The sequence below is a fragment of the Sinocyclocheilus grahami genome, unplaced genomic scaffold (genome assembly GCF_001515645.1).
Source record: "Sinocyclocheilus grahami isolate Dianchi unplaced genomic scaffold, SAMN03320097.WGS_v1.1 scaffold344.1, whole genome shotgun sequence".
NCBI lineage: Eukaryota > Metazoa > Chordata > Actinopteri > Cypriniformes > Cyprinidae > Sinocyclocheilus > Sinocyclocheilus grahami.
The window spans coordinates 141,089-163,498 of NW_015505523.1; the positions used below are offsets into that span (position 1 = coordinate 141,089).

At 38.9% G+C, this 22,410-nt stretch overlaps 1 protein-coding gene across 4 annotated transcripts in view; it reads left to right on the forward strand.

Moving 5' to 3' along the window:
* Nucleotides 1-2,880: 2,880 nt before the first annotated feature.
* Nucleotides 2,881-22,410, forward strand: part of gria4b (glutamate receptor, ionotropic, AMPA 4b) — a 106,438-nt gene continuing 86,908 nt past the window's right edge. For all 4 annotated transcript variants that reach the window (XM_016228721.1, XM_016228723.1, XM_016228722.1 and 1 more), the window contains exons 1-2: nt 2,881-3,270; nt 6,448-6,606. In XM_016228721.1, the coding sequence (XP_016084207.1) occupies nt 3,183-3,270; nt 6,448-6,606 (247 nt within the window). In that variant the 5' untranslated portion in view covers nt 2,881-3,182. The remainder of the gene's footprint in view (nt 3,271-6,447; nt 6,607-22,410) is intronic.

The window sequence follows — 22,410 nt, forward strand, 5'->3', positions numbered from 1 at the left end:
CCCGTCAGGAGAGATCACAGATATGATCCTTCACCCCCACCCAGAGTTGTGGAAGCTGTAGGTGTGGCCCCTGAGGGGGCACAACTCATAGCCTTTGGTCTCTCAACCGAGGTTGTTGAGACCATCCTCCAATCTAGAGATCCCTCAACGAGGAAACTGTAAGCACTGATGTGGAGACTCTTCAATTCATGGTGCAGAGACCGCCTGCTTGACCCAGTTAACTGCCCGATTGGTACAGTGTTGGAGTTCTTGTAGGCCCGTGTCTCCGCAGGGTTAACCCACTCCACCCTGAAGGTCTACGTGGCGGCTATAGCGGCCTACCACGCCCCTCTTGATGGTCACTCAGTGGGCAAGGACCCCATGGTTACACGTTTCCTCCGCGGTGTGATGAGGCTGAGGCCTCAGGTACGATCTCGTGTCCCTCCTTGAGACCTCGCTGTGGTGCTAGATGCTCTCTGTAGGCCTCCCTTTGAGCCTATCGAGGAGATATCAGATCGTCTTCTTACGTTAAAGACTGTGTTTCTGTTGGCTATATCTTCTCTAAAGAGAGTTGGGGATCTGCAGGCCCTTTCTGTGGTCCCTTCCTATCTCGACTTTGCACCGGTCTGGCCAAAGCTTTTTTGTACCCTCGTGCGGGGTATGTCCCTAAGGTCCCCTCCTCTACACCACGGCCTGTCGTACTCCAGGCTTTTTATCCTCCTCCCTTCAGGGAGCCCGACCAACAGAGGCTTTATTGTATGTGTCCAGTGTGAGCACTGGATGCATATGTCCACAGAGCTACCCTGTGGAGAAAAGCGGACCAACTGCTTGTGTGCTATGGTCCCCCTAAGAGAGGTCATCCTGCTTCCAAGCAGACCCTCAGCCGGTGGAGAGTGAATGCCATTACTGTTGCCTATGAGTCCTCTGATCTCCCCTCACCATTGGGGGTCAAGGCTCACTCAACAAGAAGTGTGGCGGCCTCCAAGGCCTTTCTGGCAGGTGTTCCTATGCAGGACATCTGCAGCACTGCGGGATGATCTACACCCCTCACATTCGTCAGGTTCTATGACCTAGATTTGCTAGCCACTCCAGGCCCCTCTGTTCTCTTGCCATAGCTGTGCTCTTCCACACTAGGCAGGGATTTGCAAGTCTGGCGGCATGGGCATCTCGTTCCCCTAGCGTTTTCCGACGCAGCTCGAGTTCCCGAAGGGGAACGTCCCAGGTTATATATGTAACCATGGTTCCCCGAGGGAACGAGACGCTATGTCGCAAGGCCATATTTCCGGCATCTCTACTAGAGCTTGCTTCACTCCTGCACCTCACATGCTTTTAAAGCTTCCTGGTCATGACGTCACCCGCCTCTGACGTCTCGCCCATCGATTGGACTGATTACACATATGATTCAGAGCTTGGTATCGCTGAAGACGTTCCCCTAGCGTTTTCCGATGCAGCATCTCATTCCCTCGGGGGAACCATGGTTACATACGTAACCTGGGACGTTTCTTTTAACATTAAACAGTTTTGTTATAGGTTCGCTAAAGCACCAGTGAATTCTGAAAAACTGTGGAACTTAAGTTGTGGCATTCTAATCTTTATTTTTAAAAGTGCCACTTGTTAACAACAGCATACGATCAATACATTTTTACAAAACCAAATGTCTCTAACCCTATGCTCATTTTTCACAGACAGCGTTCCTTAAACACTAGAGGTTTTACTGAAGCAGTAAGACTGATATAAAAAATTAGGAAATGGAGATTGTGATGAACAGTATGATTTATGATTTATGGGACTAAAGAGAATAGGGAGTTAAAGACCAGAAAATGAAAAGTCAGTGGTCATTCATTAAATGTCAACAAAATGTGTTAAATGTCTTTAATCTATTTCAAAGACTCATGTCTGCCATTTGCTTTCTGTCCTGCAACATTTAGTTTCAGTGTCTAAATTTTGTATTTCTGAGCCATGTGTCTCAAACTTTGATATAATGTCTAATAAAAATACACAGGAACGTGTCACAACCCTCCCTCAGCCATGATGTGTGGAAGTTATATGTGACCCTGGAGCACAAAACCAGTCATACTGTAAGTAGCACGGGAATATTTGTAGCAATAGCCAATAATACATTGTATGGGTCAAAATTATTTATCAAATTATAATCAAGATTTTTCTTTTATGCCAAAAATCATTAGGATATTAAGTAAAGATCATGTTCCATGAAGATATTTTGTAAATTTCCTACCATAAATTTTTTTTGCACCCTCAGATTCCAGATATAGTTGTATCTCAGCTAAATATTGTCTTATCCTAACAAACCATACATCAGTTAAAACCTTATTTATTCAGCTTTCAGCACGTGTAAATCTCAATTTCATAAAATTTACCCTTGTGACTGGTTTTGTGGTCCAGGGTCACATATAAAATTCAAACAAGAGAACCTACTGATTCAGATCACACCAGTTCTGACATTTAACATCCATCAAAATGATCACAAATTAAATTAGCCTAAATAAATTTGAAATGATACTTTCTTAACCCAGAATTGTTTTTTGTTCCATAAATCCGATTTTTACAATTACTTTCACCTCATGAGGCTCAATAGTGATTTAGCTCATTTGCAATAGGTTTAACTGATGGAATTTACGGTTTAAATTGGTGAATAGCCTATACTGTTAGTCAGTGTTTGTTATGTCACTCATTAGTGAATTTCAAAGCAACACAACGCACATACATTACTGCAAAATTACTGGACTGCACATCTGACAGCAAAAACACCGTGTATCATCCTGTATTCTAACTATGTAACTTAGCTTTTGTTTCATCGGGACAGTCCAACCGAAAGGTTGGTCGCGTTATAACTGAGCTTTCGCACGGCTGAGGACGAGAAGTCGCCTATGCTGTCTCGGAATTCAGCACAGAAAGAGAATGAACACACGAACCCCCGCGAGAATATGTGTGTGTGTGTGTGTGTGTGTGTGATGGAATAGAGAAGGCGCATGTGTGATGAGTGTGTATGTATATGTAGACACTGCCCACCGCTGTCGCGCTCCCCCATCTTGCATGTCTACCGCCGGACGGAGTCGCACAAGGGTTCGTGCCACTGCAGGGGAAAAACCCGGCAAGAATGGATTTCTAACAACGTTTCTCCTTTCTTTCCTTTACCCAACTGACGTCATCCTCAATGTCTCTCACAAATTTGAACTAACAAAATGAGGATTTCTTGTAATCAGCTTTTACTGCTATTCTCTTGCGTTTGGGGACTTACTATGGGTGCTTTTCCGAGCAGCGTTCAAATCGGTAAGTACGGCGGTTCATCTCAAAAACACGAGCTTCACGTTAAGTGCGTTAAACTGTGTCAATTGAATGACAAAAATAAGACCGCCTGCATTGGGGTCAACTGCGAATGTCAGTGCGCAAATAATGCGGTTGGAAGTAGGTTTTGTTGCATGACAGCAAAGGGTAATTTTGGGGAAATAGTTTTTTGGATACTTTTTGTTTGTTTGTTTTTTAGCTGTCAACCAGATCATTTTGCCTCGTTTTGGTTATGGCACCACTGCAGTGCTCTCCGTGGCACAAATGGGATGTTGTTCTGAAGGTGGATCATCCTGAACCAGTGCATTAACGCAGTGAAAGTTTAGTTCTTTATAAATGAATGCTTGGTAAAAATGAAAATAATTTGGATATATATTCACAAAGCGACTTAAATATCAGTTCACCACCTCGTCAATGGAAAGTGGTTTAATTTATTCCAATACTGCATCAAGCCCTATGTCATAAGCCCTGAGACTCTTGGTGCCTGTGAGATTCCTGATCTCTCTTATTGTTTGACCGAGAATAGCCTATGTAAAGTGTACTGTTATCTGAGGAATAGAATGCCATAATCACACTATAAAAATACATCAAATTTACAGTAAAAAACTCTCAGCTGTGCTTGCCTGAAATTCAATGTGGTGACGTTTCAGGCATTAAGGGAGGTGTTTTGTTGCCTTTTACATTTTGTATGTTTAGACATTATCATTTACTGATTATAGAAACAATTTAATTAATACTGAGTAACTTTGACAGAAAATAGCCAGTTAGTAAGTTATTTCTTGTTAGTCAACGAAAATAGTTCCAAAAGTAGTCAGTGTTGCCAAGTTGCTAACGGAAGGGCGATTTGCTGCTAAAAAGTTGCTAAATGATGTTGCGATGTCATTGCGCGATGACGTCGTTACGTAATCACGACGCAAAATTGTGTCGCTGCATCAAATCTCAGCAAAAATTATATTTTATATATGTTAATTCAGATTTGTTCGTAAAATAATATAAATGCATAATATAATGTTAAAATATAAACAACTGTATTTTGAAATTCAACATTGAATTGTTGAACACTTACACGTGTTTTGAACAATTTAAGATTTAACTTGTAAAACTACACATTCTGAGCAATAGTTTTAAGCAGTGTATTAGTATTAGCTACACTCTAAAAATCTGTAAAAAATAGGGCAAATCCACTATGTTAATATGAAGGAATTTTCCATATTGATTTTTTTGCAGGTTTTTTACCTGCATTTTTAATTACGGATTGTATTTAGTGTTTTCGGGTTACAACAGATAATGTCCTGGAAAATTACTAGTACCTTTTCCATGTTTCTAGATATTTTTCTTAGTGTAGTGTGAGTGACTAAGTGATCGACAATCGCAGGTACAAGCTAACAAGGTGTATCATTAATGAACAATTATTAAATTATTATTAATAAATTGAACAATTGCAAACAGCAAGTAACTTGATTCACGTGATGTGTGTACTCATCTTTGGTTTCCTATTTTTGTGTAATTTAGATTAAAAATGTGTGCCTTTTTTATCGTTTGAGTCACTTATTAAAAGTTGCTAAAAGTTGCCAAATAAATGTTAAAAATAGCTAAATTTGTTGCTAGATGCTTTTGGAAGAAAAGGTTGTTAGGGTAGTGTGAAAAGTTGCTAAATTTAGCAACAAAATTGCTAAGTTGGCAACACTGAAAGTAGCCAAAGTGTCAAGCTTTTTGTGTCACCAAGCAACGTGCGGATTAAAAACCAGAGTGGAACTAGAATGGAGCGATAGATAGTACCTTGCTCTAAGCATACTGTAATCACTCAGCTCCAGCTACACTCCGGGTTTTCCATTTCATGCTCCCTGCCTACTATAGTGAGAGAACCCCACTTTGGAATGTGTGTGTGTGTGTGTGTGTGTATACATATATATAATTTTATTTTTTTCCTCAGAATACCCCATAAAATAGATTTTATTTTTCGTTTTCGATATCCGGCCAAATGTTCTCCCCTACACAATAAATGCTTGATATTATTGCACATTATAAAAAGTTTAAAATTGAAACAATAGGCTACATTATGATAACTTTGGTCACAGTTAAAAATTGAAGGATTGAAGGATTTCAATTAAACGTACATTGCTTCCCATCTGGTTTATGCGCATGCGCACGTTTTCGCGCACGCAGATAAGCCAGAAGTTTAAATGTATGTCGCTTGCTCTCAGGTCTCAGCACCCAGAAATACGCGCTATATATTCAGACAGACATCTACAGAAAAGAATATAACCAGAAAAGGCTAGTTTTTCGCTGGGAAAACAACTCTTAAGTTACAATACACGCATCTGCCTAAGCACCTGTCACATCAAACAGTGTTTATGAGCCTCTTGGAATCGTTTAATATAAAGTGATAGGTCGTGCGCTTTCCTCTCAGCAGTTTGCTTGCTCTGTGGCTTCAGCCATTGGTTATTTTAAAATGCATTTTTCCATTAAAATGCATTTTTGTAAAGTTACTGCAATAGAGTTTCTCCGTGCACGACAAGTAGACGCAGATCAATAATGAAATTTGACGAGTATTTTCATTATCGATTAGTCGTTGTAGCGTTGAAGACCTAATTTTGGCAATACTTTTAAGTAAACTACATGCATTTTCTTGGTGAATGTGTAGTATGAATTTTCACCGTGAATAATAATGGCAATTCTTTCTCTACTTTGCTTTTTCAGCAAAAAACTAAACAAAACAAAAAAACATACACATACAGTAGCCTATTATACAGTAAAAATGGACATATGGAAATATGATTATATAAAATATAATCCCAAAACAATGTTTTTTTAATCGTATATGGTAAATCTATCTAATTACTAGATTATTATTTGTACTTTTTTTACAAACAATTTTTAATACACAATCTTTATTTGAATCTTCCAGAGAGAGATGTCATATATGTGCATAATGGGGTTATTCGCCTGTGAAAGCTCACTGGACTCATCTGATGTGGCATGTTACTTGAATTTCAGTATCCTTGAACCATGTGTTTTTTTTGTATTCATATCTCTTTTTCTTCTTAATCAAATTGCCAGTTTTCTATATGACGTTTTTGGTGCAATGTGTTATTTCCCCCTCTCTTTCACTTCTCCTCCTCTCTTCTTTCTTTCTCACTACACTCTCTCTCTCTCCTGCAGGCGGGCTGTTCATCAGGAACACAGATCAGGAGTACACTGCCTTTCGGTTGGCCATTTTTCTTCACAACACAAGCCCTAATGCATCTGAGGCCCCCTTTAACCTGGTACCCCACGTGGACAACATTGAGACTGCCAACAGCTTCGCTGTGACCAATGCCTGTGAGTGCAACCTGAAGCTGCATACTGGATATTTACATTAATGCTGTTTTAGCCAGAGAAATAGAGAAAGTACAGTAGGGGATATTGTTGGTAGACCTAGAGTTGGTTTGGATTAAGTCCTATTTGAATAGCACACCATTTAAGCCAATGATAATCATACCTGTGATGTGAACTGAACACATATTAGGGCAGCACAGGCCCTCCATGCATTGTGATAGGGATTGCTTGGCCCCCATCCAGTCAGCACTGGTGTCTTTGTAAAATCTGTCCTCCGGTTCTCAGCTGGCACAAATACAGGCTAAGTGCATGTAGTGTACAATATATTTGTGTATGCACCCTTCCCCCAATGCCCTGACCAGGGCATTCTCACTGTGTGTTCATGTGTGTGAATGTTTGAATGCATTTGACTGTGTTCTGCTGACATATGTGCTGGCATTGCATAAATTGAGTTTGTGTTCAGATTTTGCAGTAATACAGTCTAGGTCTGCCATAATTTGTTTGTAAACCCCTTCTGGTGTTTCTGCTTTGTGGTCCCATGTTTAGGCCTGTGGGCCAGAATGGTGATTGTCCATCAAGCCAGATCCATGATGATGTCGCATAAAGGTGTACCATATTTTTCCGAACGACTTTTTGCCATTTCCCATCATGCTTAGTGGTTTTTGACATAGGGTCAGAGGGTAATAGTGAAGATCAGCCATGGTTGTGCCTGGACTTCCAGTTCTTCCTCCTTGTGCCCAGTTCAATTGCTATCTTCGTCACGTAATGTTCAATGCTCAGCTTTAACCACAGCATACAGTGTTCCGTATTTTCTTGTTATCTACTGTGCTGTGATATGAAGTGATACGAGGACCTGTGCTTCCCAGACAATTGTGTTTTGTGGAAAGTTTGAAAATATGCAACACAAGAAATGTATTTCTTTAACTTCTAGCAAAGACAGCATCATAAACCCCATGCAATCAAAATTGGAGTTTTGCAGCGTTTCTGTTACTTTTAAAGCCGTCTGGTGTACAACTGATTGAAGCAGATACACACATTTAAAATTTACAGTCACTCTCTTCCAGGAAAATGGAGGAATATTTAGATGACTCATATTGCACTACACAGTTCTGGTTGAATTAAATACTCTCTAGAGAGAATGAATGTCAGTGAGAGATGTTTTGCACTGTATGCTACTGTTTTCCAGTTAAATTTATGTATTAAACTAGCGTTTATGCTGTGAAATGTTCAGTTTGTAAAAAAACAAATCTTTTAGTAAATTTTCTAGTAAATTTATTTGTATTTTCATTACATTTGATAGAATTGTTCAAGTATTTTTATTTAGTTTTCTAGTAAATCTTTTTGTCCCAAAAATGTTTTTTAAAGAAAACTTAAGTTCATGAAAAATATTAATATTTCTAGAAAATATAGAAATATATTAGAAATTTTCTAGTAAATTTCTATTCAGTTTTTTTGTAATTTTTTTTCACAAAAAATGTTATAGAGAAAACGAAAAATGTCATGAAAAATATAAAACTTTCTCGAAAAAATAAAATAAAATAAAATAAAAATATATATATATATATATATATATATATATATATATATATATATATATATATATATATATATATATATATATTCCAGACAATTATGTTGTTATGGCAAATAAATACTTAAAATAAGTAAATATTCTTTAGGCCAGTGAAAATCAGAACTACTGAACCAACTGTGAAAAAATCTTTACTGTTGAGCCCTGTTGAGCTCCGACTACCAAGTAATAAATCATGTTTTATAGCTGTGACTAAAGTATTGTGGCTGTTTTAAACAAAAAGGACAATCCTTCCAATGTCCTGCCCACAACTTTCTGTTTCCCGCTCTCATTAAAGGGGTCATATGATGCGATTTCAATTTTTCCTTTCTCTTTGGAGTGTTACAAGCTCTTGGTGCATAAAGAAGATCTGTAAAGTTACAAAGACTAAAGTCTCAAATCCAAAGAGATATTCTTTATAAAAGTTCAGAGTCAATCACACCTACCTAAAACGGCTCGTTCTAACACGCCCCCACAGATCTACCTCACTATGTGGGAAGATTTGCATAACGCCGCCCAAATGTTCACGCAAAGAAAGAAGGCGTAACTTTTATTCTCACTGTAGTATTGTTGACGCTGCAGCCATGTCGTGAAGGCGCTGTGTGCTTCGTTGTGAAAGCGAAACTACTTTGTTTGGTCTTCCAAAAGAGGACGATATCCGCTTCGTCATGCCTAGAGCTGATCTGTGCTGGTCGCTGAGGGAATACATCAACTTTCACTGTGGACAAAGTGGAGTCCAGCCCGGGGTCGTCACATGTGATTGCCGCTCATTCGTCGCATCCGCCGGCACACGTTAGCCCGGCCTCAGCTCACTCTATCCCGGCCTCAGCGCACGCTAAGCCGGGGCTTCCCCTCACGCTAGGCCGCTGTGTTTTTCGTTGTGAAAGCGAAACTACTTTGTTTGGTCTTCCAAAACAGGACACGACTACAAATCAGTGGTTAAGTTGTATTTACAACACTGTTCCAGAACAGTTTAACCCAAATATCCAGATGTGTGCAGCACATTTTATGGAGGACTGTTTACTGATCCTGGGAGAGTAATGTTAGACTACAATGCCGGCAGTTTTGACTCACTTAAGTACGTTTTCATTTAAAGTGATGATTCAAACGCGAGTTTTGGGCAGTAGAGTAGCACTTGTTGTTTGTCATTTCTCTGATCACAAATGCAGACAGAGTTTTATGTTTATGCGGCGCGATGCGATGCAATGCAACGCAACGCGTAAAAATACAGTATAAGTCATTATAATCAGTAATTATGTCCCCACTGGATGCAACAAATGCCTCGTTTGTAATGGGTTTTAATGTTTTTGTCTCGTCGCTCCAGCCGGACACAGCATCAACAGTATGTGAGGGGCGTAACATTTCCGTCTCACGCTTGAGGTATTCAGCCAATCCCAACGCATTGGATAGCTGGCCAATCACAGCACACCTCGCTTTTTCAGACGATGAGCTTTGTAAAAATCGACTTTTTTGAACTTTAAACCGCATAAACACATTTCATTACACCAAATACACAAAATAATGTTCTTTTTAGCAGCATCATATGACCCCTTTAAGCGATTTCATATGATCTTCATTTTCCTTATTTTGACATTTATGTTATCAGACGTGCTATTTCAACACTCCGTCAACACTGCCTCGCCGCTACACAAATTCTTACTCTCCTCATCCGATGTCATAACATGCTGTGTTCTCCACACTCTGAGACCCGTCCCTGATGATAGAGTCGGCCCCTTGAGCGATAATGATGAATTTGTCAGAAATTTATATAGCCCATTGAACCTTCTCAGCAGATTAAACGCACACGCCACTGTCGTGGTAATTCGAGCCAGCCTGATAAATTCCTGTCCTATTACTGTGTATGAACAATCGGTTTCAGTTAAACAGATTAATCGCCCGGTCCGTCACTCGCCATTTTGAGCTCAGTGTAAATCACTGCAGAGGAGTGGCAGCCCTGCTTGTGTAGTAGTCAGACTACCAGCAGTCTGATGTGGAGTGCCACATCCTCTGCGTCTCTCAGCCTTTCCTTCCTCTGTGGCTGTCTGCAGCTCTGTTTGCAGTGTGTTGCACATGATGGCTTTGATTCCTCACTGGGGAGCCAACGCTGCCACGGAAGGATGAGTAGAGGACAGATTATTCGCTCCCAATGATCATTCTGCTTTCAGCCGCCTGTTTCTTTCCCTCCATCCTCTCAGTTCTGCAGTGTTATTTTACACAGTCGAGTGTTAAATTAAGCGGGGAATGACAAATTTTGCATAGTAGGGATTTGTGTGACCTCTAGGACAGCCGTGCAAGTGGCCATGTTTTCAGCTTCTCGGCAGTGGGTTTGTCAACTCAGCAGCATAGTGCTGATACAAGCCTCTTTTTGTGTAATTCAGTCATAGCCGAGACAAGTTTGTTTCCTACCGTCGTATCAGTGTGCATGATAGCATCGCCACATGGGCATATGCCCCTCTCCACAGAGCTACGCTCAACCTATTTACTCGCAGTGCCACATGAGTGAACGCTGCTTTATAATATGAGCACGGCAGCTGGATGAAGTGTTATTGGCGCTTTTAAATGGTTTATAAAGAGGTCAGCAAGTAAAAGTTTGTGATTTGTACGTTTGTTGTGGTAGTTTCCAGTTATTCTTACCCCAGAGTCTTATGCTGTATTAGATAGCTCCGATATCTGAAATATTGTGCTACTAGAGCAGGGCTTGGTGTAAAATGGTCACAAATGTGACACAAAATGAAAAAAAGAAAAAATAATTCAATTCAAGTTCTAGGCCTAGTTGTTCAGGATTTGTGAACAAATGACTCCGAATTGGTTGTTTTTAAAGGGATAGTTCACCCAAAAATATGACATTCTGTCATTAATGACTCACCCTCGTGTCGTTCTAAACCCTGTAAGACTTTCTGATGAAATGCAAAAGATTTCTGACCCTGCATAGACAGCAATGCAACTACCACGTTCAAGGCCCTGAAAGGTAGTAAGGACATCAATAAAATAGTTCATGTGACATCAGTGGTTCAACCTTAATTTTATGAAGCTACAAGAATACTTTTTTTGCGAATACTTTTTGAAGACAAAAATATCGCCTTAACTTAATAATTATTTTTAATGGTCAGCCAAAAAGATTTAAGAAACTGATTTGAACTTGCTTGTGAATTAGTTGTTTAATTAGATTTGTTCTGTAATTTGGAAACTAGTGATGGACCAAAATTTTAGCTACTGAAAGTATCCGAAACAGCAAAAATAATTCATTTTAAATTTTTTCCAAAATATTGAGTCTGACATATCAGGTCTGAAATACTGAGGGACTGTTAATTGCTGAAAAACGTTGCTACGACTTTTTTACCACATGTAAAAATCTTGCACAGCATAAAAACTTCAGTTACCCAATCACCCATATTTAAGTCCAGGTAACCAAAACTTTGAAAAAACAAAAAAGGTGTTTGTGTAAAAAGAAAAAAAAAAAGGGTATAAATTAAATGTTCATCATATACAGTGCTCATTAGGGTGCATCCAAAAATCCAAAATTTCGAAAAGTTGTTTTGACCTTATATCTGATGCATGCCATTACAAGTAATAAACATTGTAGCCAAATTTCATATTTTTAATTGTATATTTACTGGGTCAACTACTTACACAAACCTCATGACCCTGGCCCTCCATCCCTCCCTCTTGTGGCCTAATGGTTAGAGAGTCAGACTTGTAACCCAAAGGTCACGGGTTTGATTTTCAGCATGGCAGGACTTGTAGGTGGAGGGAGTGAATGAACAGCGCTCCCTTTCACCTTCATTACCCACAACTGAGGTGTCCTTGGGCAAGGCACCAAACCCCCTCTTGCTCCCAGGTGTAGGTTCACTACTCACTGCTGTGTGTGTGCGCACTAGGATGGGTTAAATGCAGAGCACAAATAAGGATCCAACAACAAAAAAGGTTTTTAATATATTTTGCACATTTGCTGTCTGACTTGAGTGGAATGACTTTATGCTAGGGCCTAAGTGAAAATTTTGCCTTTGATTTTTTGATGCACACTATTGCTCATATTTCTTTATATGACATGGATTAAATTTCTCATTTCGTATATGGATTTGTTTTACAATGCCATTTTGAATCTTTCTAAATTTCATTTTAACCCAAGTCTAAAGGTGTAGTCACATTAGTGACATTTTGCATGCAAAAAGGCACATCATCCATTGTGTTGAAATTAGTGCTGTCAAATGATCACAATTAATTGCATTCAAAATGAATTTTTTTGTTTACATAATATATGTGTGTGTATATATGTGTGTATATGTCTGTATATTTATTATGTATATATAGCCTACATACACACATACAGTATATATTTTGAAAATATTTACATGTATATATTTATATTATTTATATTACAGATAAATAAATTAAATATATAAACATAGCATATTTTTCTTCAATATATACATGTATGTGTGTGTATTTATATAGACATAATAAATATACACAGAACACATACATATATTATGTAAACAAAAACTTTTATTTTGGATGCGATTAATTGCGATTAATTGTTTGACAGCACTAGTTGAAATGTATAAAAATTAGCTCACACAGAAATCTCTTTTAAACCAACAGCTTTTCTGATGATCAGCGCATGACCAACTTGAAGACGGGCAAACATCGCACGAAACTCCCGAACGTCTGAATTCATATTAAAATGACTGGATTTTGCTCACAAAATTTCACAGATTAACAGTAAATGTGACTTCACCTTACTTTGGTATGACATGAAGGTGATTAAACAATGACAGAACTGTAATTTTTGGGTGAGGTTTCACTATTGGAAACGTCTCGGTTACATATGGTAACCCTCGTTCCCTGAAGGAGGGAACGGAGACGTCACGTCGGATGACCGACGAAATTGGGATCTCGCTTAGAGGGACCAATCTACTTTGAGTGTAAACTAAACGAGCCAATGCACATTGGCATGCGATAATTTCATCCAGATCACACTGCTGATCACAGCGTGAGTATAAGTAGGCAGCAGATGCAGCGCATATTCAGGTTTTCGCTGAGGAGCCGAGCCGGTGACCCGGCCGCTCAGCGGTGGTACAGGAGCTGTGGCGACGGGACGTGATGTCTCCGTTCCCTCCTTCAGGGAACGAGGGTTACCATACGCAACCGAGACGTTCCCTTTTCAGTCACTCTCGACGTCACGTCGTATGACCGACGAAATTGGGATCCTACCAAAAGGCCACAGCTACTGCCCCTTCCAGTGTTTTAGGGGAAAAAGCTATTTTAGTGTGCTGAGGCGCACAGGAGAGATGATCATCTGCAACACAAACAGTGGGTAGTGCAGCCTGATGTGTGCAACCCACTTAACACGGGAAACCACCACCGCTGAAGCGCCGTCCGCCAACACGAAGAGTTCTCTAAGAGCGCGCTGAACTCGTTCAGTCTTCTTTTCTCAGTAGAGTAGTCAGGAGCAGAACAATGTGATCACTCGGCTCCGAAGCGAAAAGCTGAATATGCGCTGCATCTGCTGCCTACTTATAGTCACGCTGTGATCAGCAGCAGCTGGATGCATTAATCTCATGCCAATGTGCATTGGCTCGTTTAGTTTACACTCGAAGTAGATTGGTCCCTCTAAGCGAGATCCCAATTTCGTCGGTCATCCGACGTGACGTCGAGAGTGACCAACTGAAAGGGAACTAAAAATGTCATTTGACTTTTCAGTTTTACATTTTAAAAGCCTGTGGCTCCCTAGTAATTTTTTTCAGTCTGGCTTTGTTTTCATTGACCTTGATGTTAGAAAAAATTATAATATCTGCACCACTGCACTCCACTACAAGCTGCCTGACTCTGGCTCAACCAGTGGCATGAGTTTGGGTTGAGACTACTTGCCAAACTATGAGACATTATTTTTCAGACCCTCTTGACAGCCACTAAGTCGCCCTTTTTCTTATTATATGCAGTTTTGTTTGGTGCCGTTGGTGGTACAGAGACAAAGAACTTCACGTTTAGTGTGCAAGTATGTGCTATTTCATTTATTGTACTCTTTCATTTGTCTATTCAGATCAGAGACACAATTCTCTGAACAGATTGTTAGAAGGTATAATGGGAGGAGCTGTAAAACTGTATGGAAGCAGTGTGCAAAATAATATCTTCAGCAGCGCCTTTGTTCTGCTCCATCTGGTTTTAAAATGTATGAAGCTTTCAATCAGGCCCCTATGAACACCGCAAGAGTCTCTTTGCTTTGTTTGGTCTGTCAACAGAGATGATTACATGCCAAACAGATAGGACTGTGTCCATGTGTGTGTTTAAAGCCACAATGTCCCTCTGTCCCCATCATTCTCTCAGATGGCTTTCTCTTCCAAGGGATTTGGCTAACCGAAAAGAAAAAAGATAGAGAAACCGCACAAGCCAAGCGGTGACGAAAATAGCCAGGGGCTTGGGGGGACTCTTTCTCCAGATTGGATCCCTCTGTGAACAGAATCCATCCCATATCGCAGTTCCTCCCTCTGTCTCACTCTTTCTATATCATGCATATAGTATTTCAACATGGTAACTCTCTGTCTGTCTTTCCTTCAACTTGCTCATTAATGCGTGGGTCTAATGTTTGAATAAGTCTCACTTTAATTCCTGAATCAATAGTTGTTTCCTGCGGCCATCTGCAGTGAGAGCGAAGAGGGGGTGAAAATCTCCAGTGATCTCAAGTTGTTTGATAGAGAGTCATGCTTCCTACTTGCAGCTCCAATTCTCGTTTTATTGACAGAATGATATGTGTATTGACAAAGATTTGTCAATAATTTAAAGCTGTGTCAAAATAGAAAATTCTCCTTTTGTCTTCATTAGGTGTTTTTAAACTTTTTGATGCCAGGGAGATATGTTGATCTCCTTGATATGTTGAAACCTACAATTACAAAGGTAACCTGAAATAAAATGAAATAAACCTGAAATTAAACATAAAATTATTGCTGACTGTAGAATAAAATAATTATGATTAATCTTATGACTTGAGACGAGTCTTTAGAAAACATGATGTTAAATATGATTTATTTTTTGATTGATTTTCATTTTTTACACTGAAAAATCTGTATAATAAATAAACAAACAAATTAATTAATTAATTAATTAATTAATAACATCAAATCTGTAACCCCTTGCAGCCTTCTTGGGGTCCCTGAACCCCAGTTTGAAAACCCCTGTCTATGTTGTTGTTTTACAGAATATCTGTATTGTGTATTCATTACTTTCTTTGTCTGTCTTCATCAAAAGTCTGCAATGTGCCGACATGTTTTAGTAAATGCGTGGTAGAGTCTCTTTTTGCACTCTGCTGAGCCATTTCCTCTCCTCTCCCCTGGAGGCAGGGCTCTGGACACCCTTTAAGTGGTTGGGATTCACCTCGTGATTGAAAGTCTCGGGCGGCTGGCTCTCTGAGGATCCTGGGCAGTATTTTTGGGTTTGGTTCGATCCTCCTGCTTCAGTGGGCACCGCCGTCCATCTGAATGAGTTCCGGTGAGGATCTGTAAATAATGAAGGGATGGAGGTGACTGTTTGGGCTATTGTGAATGTTGGAGAGAAAGGAGAGGTATGTAGCGGTGCAGGGTTTCCTCGAACAAGACATTAATATGGCCAGACAGTGCAGAGAACACTAGAAACTACTAACGAAAATCCGAACTGTATTGAAGCTATGTAATAGAACAGGATATTTTTTAATATTAACAGCAGATTTTTACTATGTTTTGTTACAAAAAATGCAGAGACTTAATTGAAACAATGTATCATTCAATTATTTATTAGATCAATTACTCATTTATTTAGACAAACTATGCTAATAAAGTAGTTCTATATACTGTGCAATACTATTCAAAGGTTTGGGGTCAGTACGTTTTTAAGATTTTTCTTCAGCAAGGATACATTAAATTAATAAGAAATTACAGTAAAGACATTTATAATGTTACAAACTATTTCAAATAAATGCTGTTCTTTTTAATTTTCTATTCATCAAAGAATCCTGGTAAACCTATTCACAGAGTTTCTACAAAAATATTAAGCAGCACAACGCTTTTCAACACTGAAAATCTAAAATGTTATTTGAGCAGCAAATGAACATATTAGGCAAGGCAAGTTTATTTATATACTGTAGCACATTTCATACACAATGGTAATTCAAAGTGCTTTACATAAAAGAAATGAAAAAATAAAATAATCACAACAATAAAACAAGGAATTTAAAACTTTGAAAATGATTAAAAAAATTATTTAAGAGGTTTAAAATGAATTTAAAACAGTTAAGAATAGAAAATGATTATACATAAAATATAGTGCAATCAGTTCGGACATTGCACAGTGCTCATTCAGTAAATGCACAGCTAAACAGATGAGTTTTGAGTCTGCATTTAAATGTGACTAATGTTTTAGCACATCTGATCTCTTCTGGAAGCTGATTCCAACTTCCAATCCTAAATATAACTGGAAGCCAGTGTAAGGACCTGAGGACTGGTGTGATATGCTCAGATTTTCTGGTTCTAGTCAGAATTCTAGCAGCAGCGTTCTGGATGAGCTGCAGCTGTCTAATGGTCTTCTTGGGAAGGCCGGTGAGGAGACCATTACAATAGTCCACCCTGCTGGTGATAAAGGCATGAACAAGTTTCTCCAAGTCTTGACTGGAAACAAAACATCTCATTCTTGCAATGTTTTTGAGATGATAGTATGCTGATTTAGTTACTGCTTTGACATGACTACTGAAACTAAGGTCTGTCTCCAGAATCACACCAAGATTCCTGACTTGATTTTTAGTTGTTAGACCCCTAGGTCAAGGTATGCATTCACCTTGAGAACTTCATCTTTGTTTCCAAATGCAATGACTTCGGTTTTTTCTTTGTTTAACTGAAGAAAGTGCTCGCACATCCAACTGTTAATTTCATCAATGCATTGGCAGAGGTTTTATTTTAAAAAGTATTCAAATATAAAACAAAATTAAATAAGAGGTTTTGATCAAATAAGTGCAGGTAAGTATAAGATACTTTTTTCAAAAACAAAAGACTTACCTCAAACCTTTGAATGGTATTGTATAAGATATGGGTGAGTTTAGATTCTAAATAGGTACTACTTCTCAGCACTCACAGAGCAGTCGTTTTTTAAATCCAAATTCAATTTTCCCCATGATTAAAAAAAAGCTTGGTTGTTCCCCAAAGCGCTCTTGAGAAATCTGTTAACTAGTGTGTTTGCCGAGGCCAGATATTTTCTATGGATTCTTTTCAGTGGGCTCTGCTGCATCTATCTCAGTGCTGTGCCAATATCTCCACAGATTAGAGCCTTTGTATGCGCCTCAAAGTGTTCGCTTCACTGAGCAGCTGTCTCCGTCGAGGCCAGGTAGAGCCGATAGATTTGAAACCCTCTGAACCTCTTTCAAAGTCCCTTTCTCTCCCCGTGGGATTCGTACCTATGGCACCTTCCTCTGTCCTTCAAGCTGTGCTTCAGAAACATGGCGGGGCTGGAATGATGGATCACCTTAGACCCACGCACAAGGACGACAGGCAGGCAGGGATGGGTTGATGCAGGGGATGGGGTGGCTGTCCGTCAACTCTCCTCTGGCAGGTCCAGTGCTTTGTCAGCCTCCTTTAATGATTTTTGCCAGCGGATCAGACCGACGCTACAGCGGAAACACAGATGCACGGTTCCCTTGCACGTGGTTGTGGATGTTAGGAGGGGTCAGGGTAGACTCATGAAGGAAATATTTTATGCTGGACCACCATAACGTCACTCTTATGCATTCCAAGTTCAGTAGGAGAAAAACCTTTAAAAAATGTTTATATTATCACCTCTTTAAATGTATACATTTGCTTGGAAATTGCTCAGTCTATTTTATTATATGTATGTTACTGATAAACAAGTATAGATATTTTTGTCAAGGGCCAATGGTAGTACTTCTTAAAGGCATAGTTCACTCAAAACTGAACATTCTGTCATTATTTATTCACCCTCATGTTGTTTCAAACCTGTATGACTTTTTTCTTCTTCTGTGGAACATAAAAGAAGTTGTTTTGAGGAATGTTGGTAACAATTGTGGTGACCATTGACTTCCATTGTATTGTGGAACCATATGAGGTTAAGTAAATAATGAAGATGGCAACTTTTCAGTGTTTCACTAAGTAGGAAAGAGATTTTAGAGCTTCTGTGGAGGGGAAGAATTTTAGCAAATAACGAATAAATAAAGAAGGCCTGTTTGCACCGAGAACAATACTATAAAGATAAATCTATTAGCGTCCACACCAACACACAATAATGTTATGAATAGTATTATCATCTGCTGTTTTAAATGCTCAAGATCTTTAAAGTCATGTTTTTATCATTAATTACCTAGAAAAAAAAAATTCTGAAAGTGATTCCAACAATAGTGTTCCTCTGTCTTGTTATCATTATGTACCTTATTTTTCACCACAGTAAGCTATTTTCTTTAAATGTACAAGACTTACGATTCATTAGCTTCTATGGGTAAATAACTAGCAAAGTGCAGTAGACGGTAAAACTTTGCACTATAAACCAGTATGTTTATGATTATAATAATAAATAAAAGTAATATGATAGCAAATACCAATTTGCATCATCAAGCAGTATAACAGACTGTTTTCGTACCGCTAAAATGACTGGAAGCCTTGCGCATTTAAATTAAAAATGTACCCACACTTACGTTAAAAATGAGGCCTTTATAAGTAATGGAATCCTAAATAATGCATTACAAGAGTTTTGTGTTGGTTTTGCAGGACAAAAGTCACTAATGTGATGTTTCTAAGTATAGTGTTGAATGTTACAGCAGGAAACTTGGCAGAATCAGTACAATGAGATTGGGAAAATCAAGTTTGATGAGGTCTCTGGATTCTCATCAATGCAATTAAGAATCATCCTGATGATGGCTTTAAACAAGATGGAGTCACAAAGTATTTCTACAAAATATGGCCTCTGCTGGCTTATTTCCATTTGTGTCGCTATTCTTCAGAGGATTGGGAAGTGAATATGATCTCCTCATCCCCAGCTGTCCCGATTTGCCCCGTGCTTCAGATAGCAGCAATTAATAAGTAAGATATATGCATCATCTCTGGTTATTTTTATAACTGAATCAAATTTCTTGGGTAATGAGAGAACGTCTCGGGTTACTTATGTAACCATGGTTCCCTGAGTAGGGAACGAGACACTGCGTCCTCTAGGGGTCGCTATGGGGAACGCCTCGTCGTGACTCGTATCTGAAGCATACATTGAAAAAACACCAACTCGTTGGCCGGCGACAGCCATGACGTCACTACCGGTGCGACTACAGTATAAATCGGTGCCGGGAGCTACACATCGTTCACTTCTTCGTCTGAAGCTTGCGTCCGCAGCATGGCAAGAAACCTAGAGGACGCAGTGTCTCGTTCCCTACTCAGGGAACCATGGTTACATAAGTAACCCGAGACGTTCCCTTTCATGGGAACTTCGAACTGCATCCTCTAGGGGTCGCTATGGGGAACGGTATACCCACGCCACCATGCTGAGGGGAGTGCAAGCCAGAACCATGGCGAGCACTAAGAACCAACTCTACCATTCTTTTCTCTGTAAATTAAGGGTGCACACTATTGCTGAAAAACACAATCACTACGTATCAGTCAGACGTCCGTATGCACAAAGGCACAGATCCCTAAACAAGGCCATATCTGCAGATGAAACTTTTTTTTGTAAAAGCTTTTTTTATATTTGAACTAGCACCTCATGACTACACCACGTTATGTACGAGAAGCTGCAAAAGACACAGGCATAAGTGGAATGTACAAAACATGGTGACATTCATTTTTAAGTAAATATAATGGGCGATATATTGCGTCACCAAAAATTATTGAGGTCATGTACATATATTGCGCGATAAGGCGATATATTGTTTATTGCGGCAGGCCTATATGAAGCCATTTTTGCTATGAAGCAAGATTGCTTTTATTTGTTTGTTAGATCTGTCAGTTGCCATATGGCATGACCAGAACGTTTGATCGGTCATGGCCTGTAGCCCCAGCCTCGTCTGCAGCGACTGTGTCAGCACTACACACCTCCATCTTGATATGAGTCAGTCAGCCACCTCTGCGTACGAGTGAGTCAGAATGATGGAGAGGTGTAGACAGCGAAATGAAAAGCTATGGATGGAAGGATGGATAATGCAACAAAGAGCTGACACAGGAGAACGGATGAATAAGTGCCTGGTGGTGAGGAATGGCACAGAGTACAGGACCAGACAGGTTTATTATTCCAAGCATCGTTTGGATTTCTCAGTTATGTGCACTGGAATTATAATATTTCCCGTTTGAACTTGACCAACAAAGAGTAACAACAAACAAGGATGCGATATTGACTTCTTATGAGAGAGAGAATGTAGAAAAATGGGAGAAATAGTAACGCTCATGTGACAGCTTTAGGAATACAGTATTATTTTAGTATTTATATACTATTATAATATTTATTGATATTTTGAATAAGATTAAATCTATTTTCTGTTTTTATTTTATGTGCTTTTGTGATGATTTTTTATATTTGTACTTGTGAGTTTTATACTATTAGTATTTTAGTTTTTCATTTTAGTACTTCAACTTCAACATTTCAGTTACTTGCCAAGGCAACATTTCTACATTTATTAGTCAAATTTTTTTTAGTCTAATCTGTACATTATTGTAGGTAAAGTGTTTTTTTTTTAAAATAGTTTTTCGATACCCTTTAACATCAAATCTTTTTTTTTTTTTTTTTTAAACAATTAAAATATTCTGCAGTTTATCTCATTTTCAAAATGACCAGGTCTTTGCTGTTTCTTTCTTATTTTTTCTTTTTTACATTATTATCAATTGCTTTTGCCTGTGCAGTTCTCTTTGCATCTATTATCCATTTTAACCCCAATTATGGCTGGCACAATTTTTGATATTCTGATCAAATGTTAAATTGTTAACCAGATTGCGTAAGACCCACTCTGTGGTTTTTTAAGAAATAAATGTTTAATTTATTCCTTTTTTATGCCGTATTATATCCCCCACCTTGTTGAGTTGGTTATGTAACTACCCTTTCCCTTGACACTTCTAATGGGGGAGGTGTAGACGGAGGGACGACTTGTGTGAACTCTGTTGCTTACTGTTAATTACTTAGATAGTTAGACTAGAAGCCTCTCTTGTGTACTGCCCCAATCTTCCTCATTGCCGTTTCTCTTTTTTTTTCTTCTTTGGAAGCAACAGCTCTTCACTAAAATTAGACAGGAAGATGCAATGAAACAGTAATTTAAAAGGGGATACAAAGAGGTTGACACATAATTCAGAGCTTCTAATTGAAAGAAGCAACGCAAAAGAGATACAAGCTGGGATTTGATCAGCGATGCTGTTAGTGAAGTTTTGTGTTTATAGATCAGGCTGAACAGAAGTTCCTGTTCCTGTCTGCTCCCTGAGTATGAGTCATTTAACATGGCACTTTCTGACTTGCTACTGAAAAAGAATCATTATACAACTGTTCCAGTCCTTGAATCTGATTGGCTGAGCTGCTTTTCAAGAGCACTAATGTAGTCCAACAGCACTAGGACTTTCACTGTTTATGTCATTCAGGTCATCTGTTTTTGCATGTTACAGAGTGACTGTCAAGTCAGTGTTTGAGTAGTGTTTTTTTTAAGTGACACTTTCTGTGGTTCCGTTGTTAGTAGGTGGTGACAAGCCAATGTCTGTGTGAGTGAGTCAATGAATCATTCAAAAACGCATATTCGGTCAGGACTAGCTGTGTCTAAAATTGCATACTGTCTGTGTTTTCAAAAGTACTGGTACTTCGGTACTAAGTCAGTACATTTTAAAAACATAACAATACCAAACTTTCCATGGTATTATTTGTATGGAGTACCAGGTCGATCCAGTACTCGCTAATAGTCGGATACTTTCAAATGTTCCTGTATTTGTGTGAGTGCTTCGTGAAGAGCATCATATTTTTCTGTTTCAAAGGTTTATTTTTTTGCAGGGTTGATCATTGTAGCCAATCACATGCATGTTTTTTGAGCATGTGAACGCAATGGCCAATCAGAGGCTTTTAAGTCCGAATCTGCTCAAGTTTGATCAGCTTGAGCTATCTTTTTGCTATTACTAACAAATTATGAACACAATAGACAATAAATATGAGATGAATTTTGCAATATAAGCAGATTTTATTGTAACTAGGGATGTAACGATACACCGCAAGCCTATTGAAAATTTATTAAAATATGTGGCGATTCAAATCGATTGAGATGC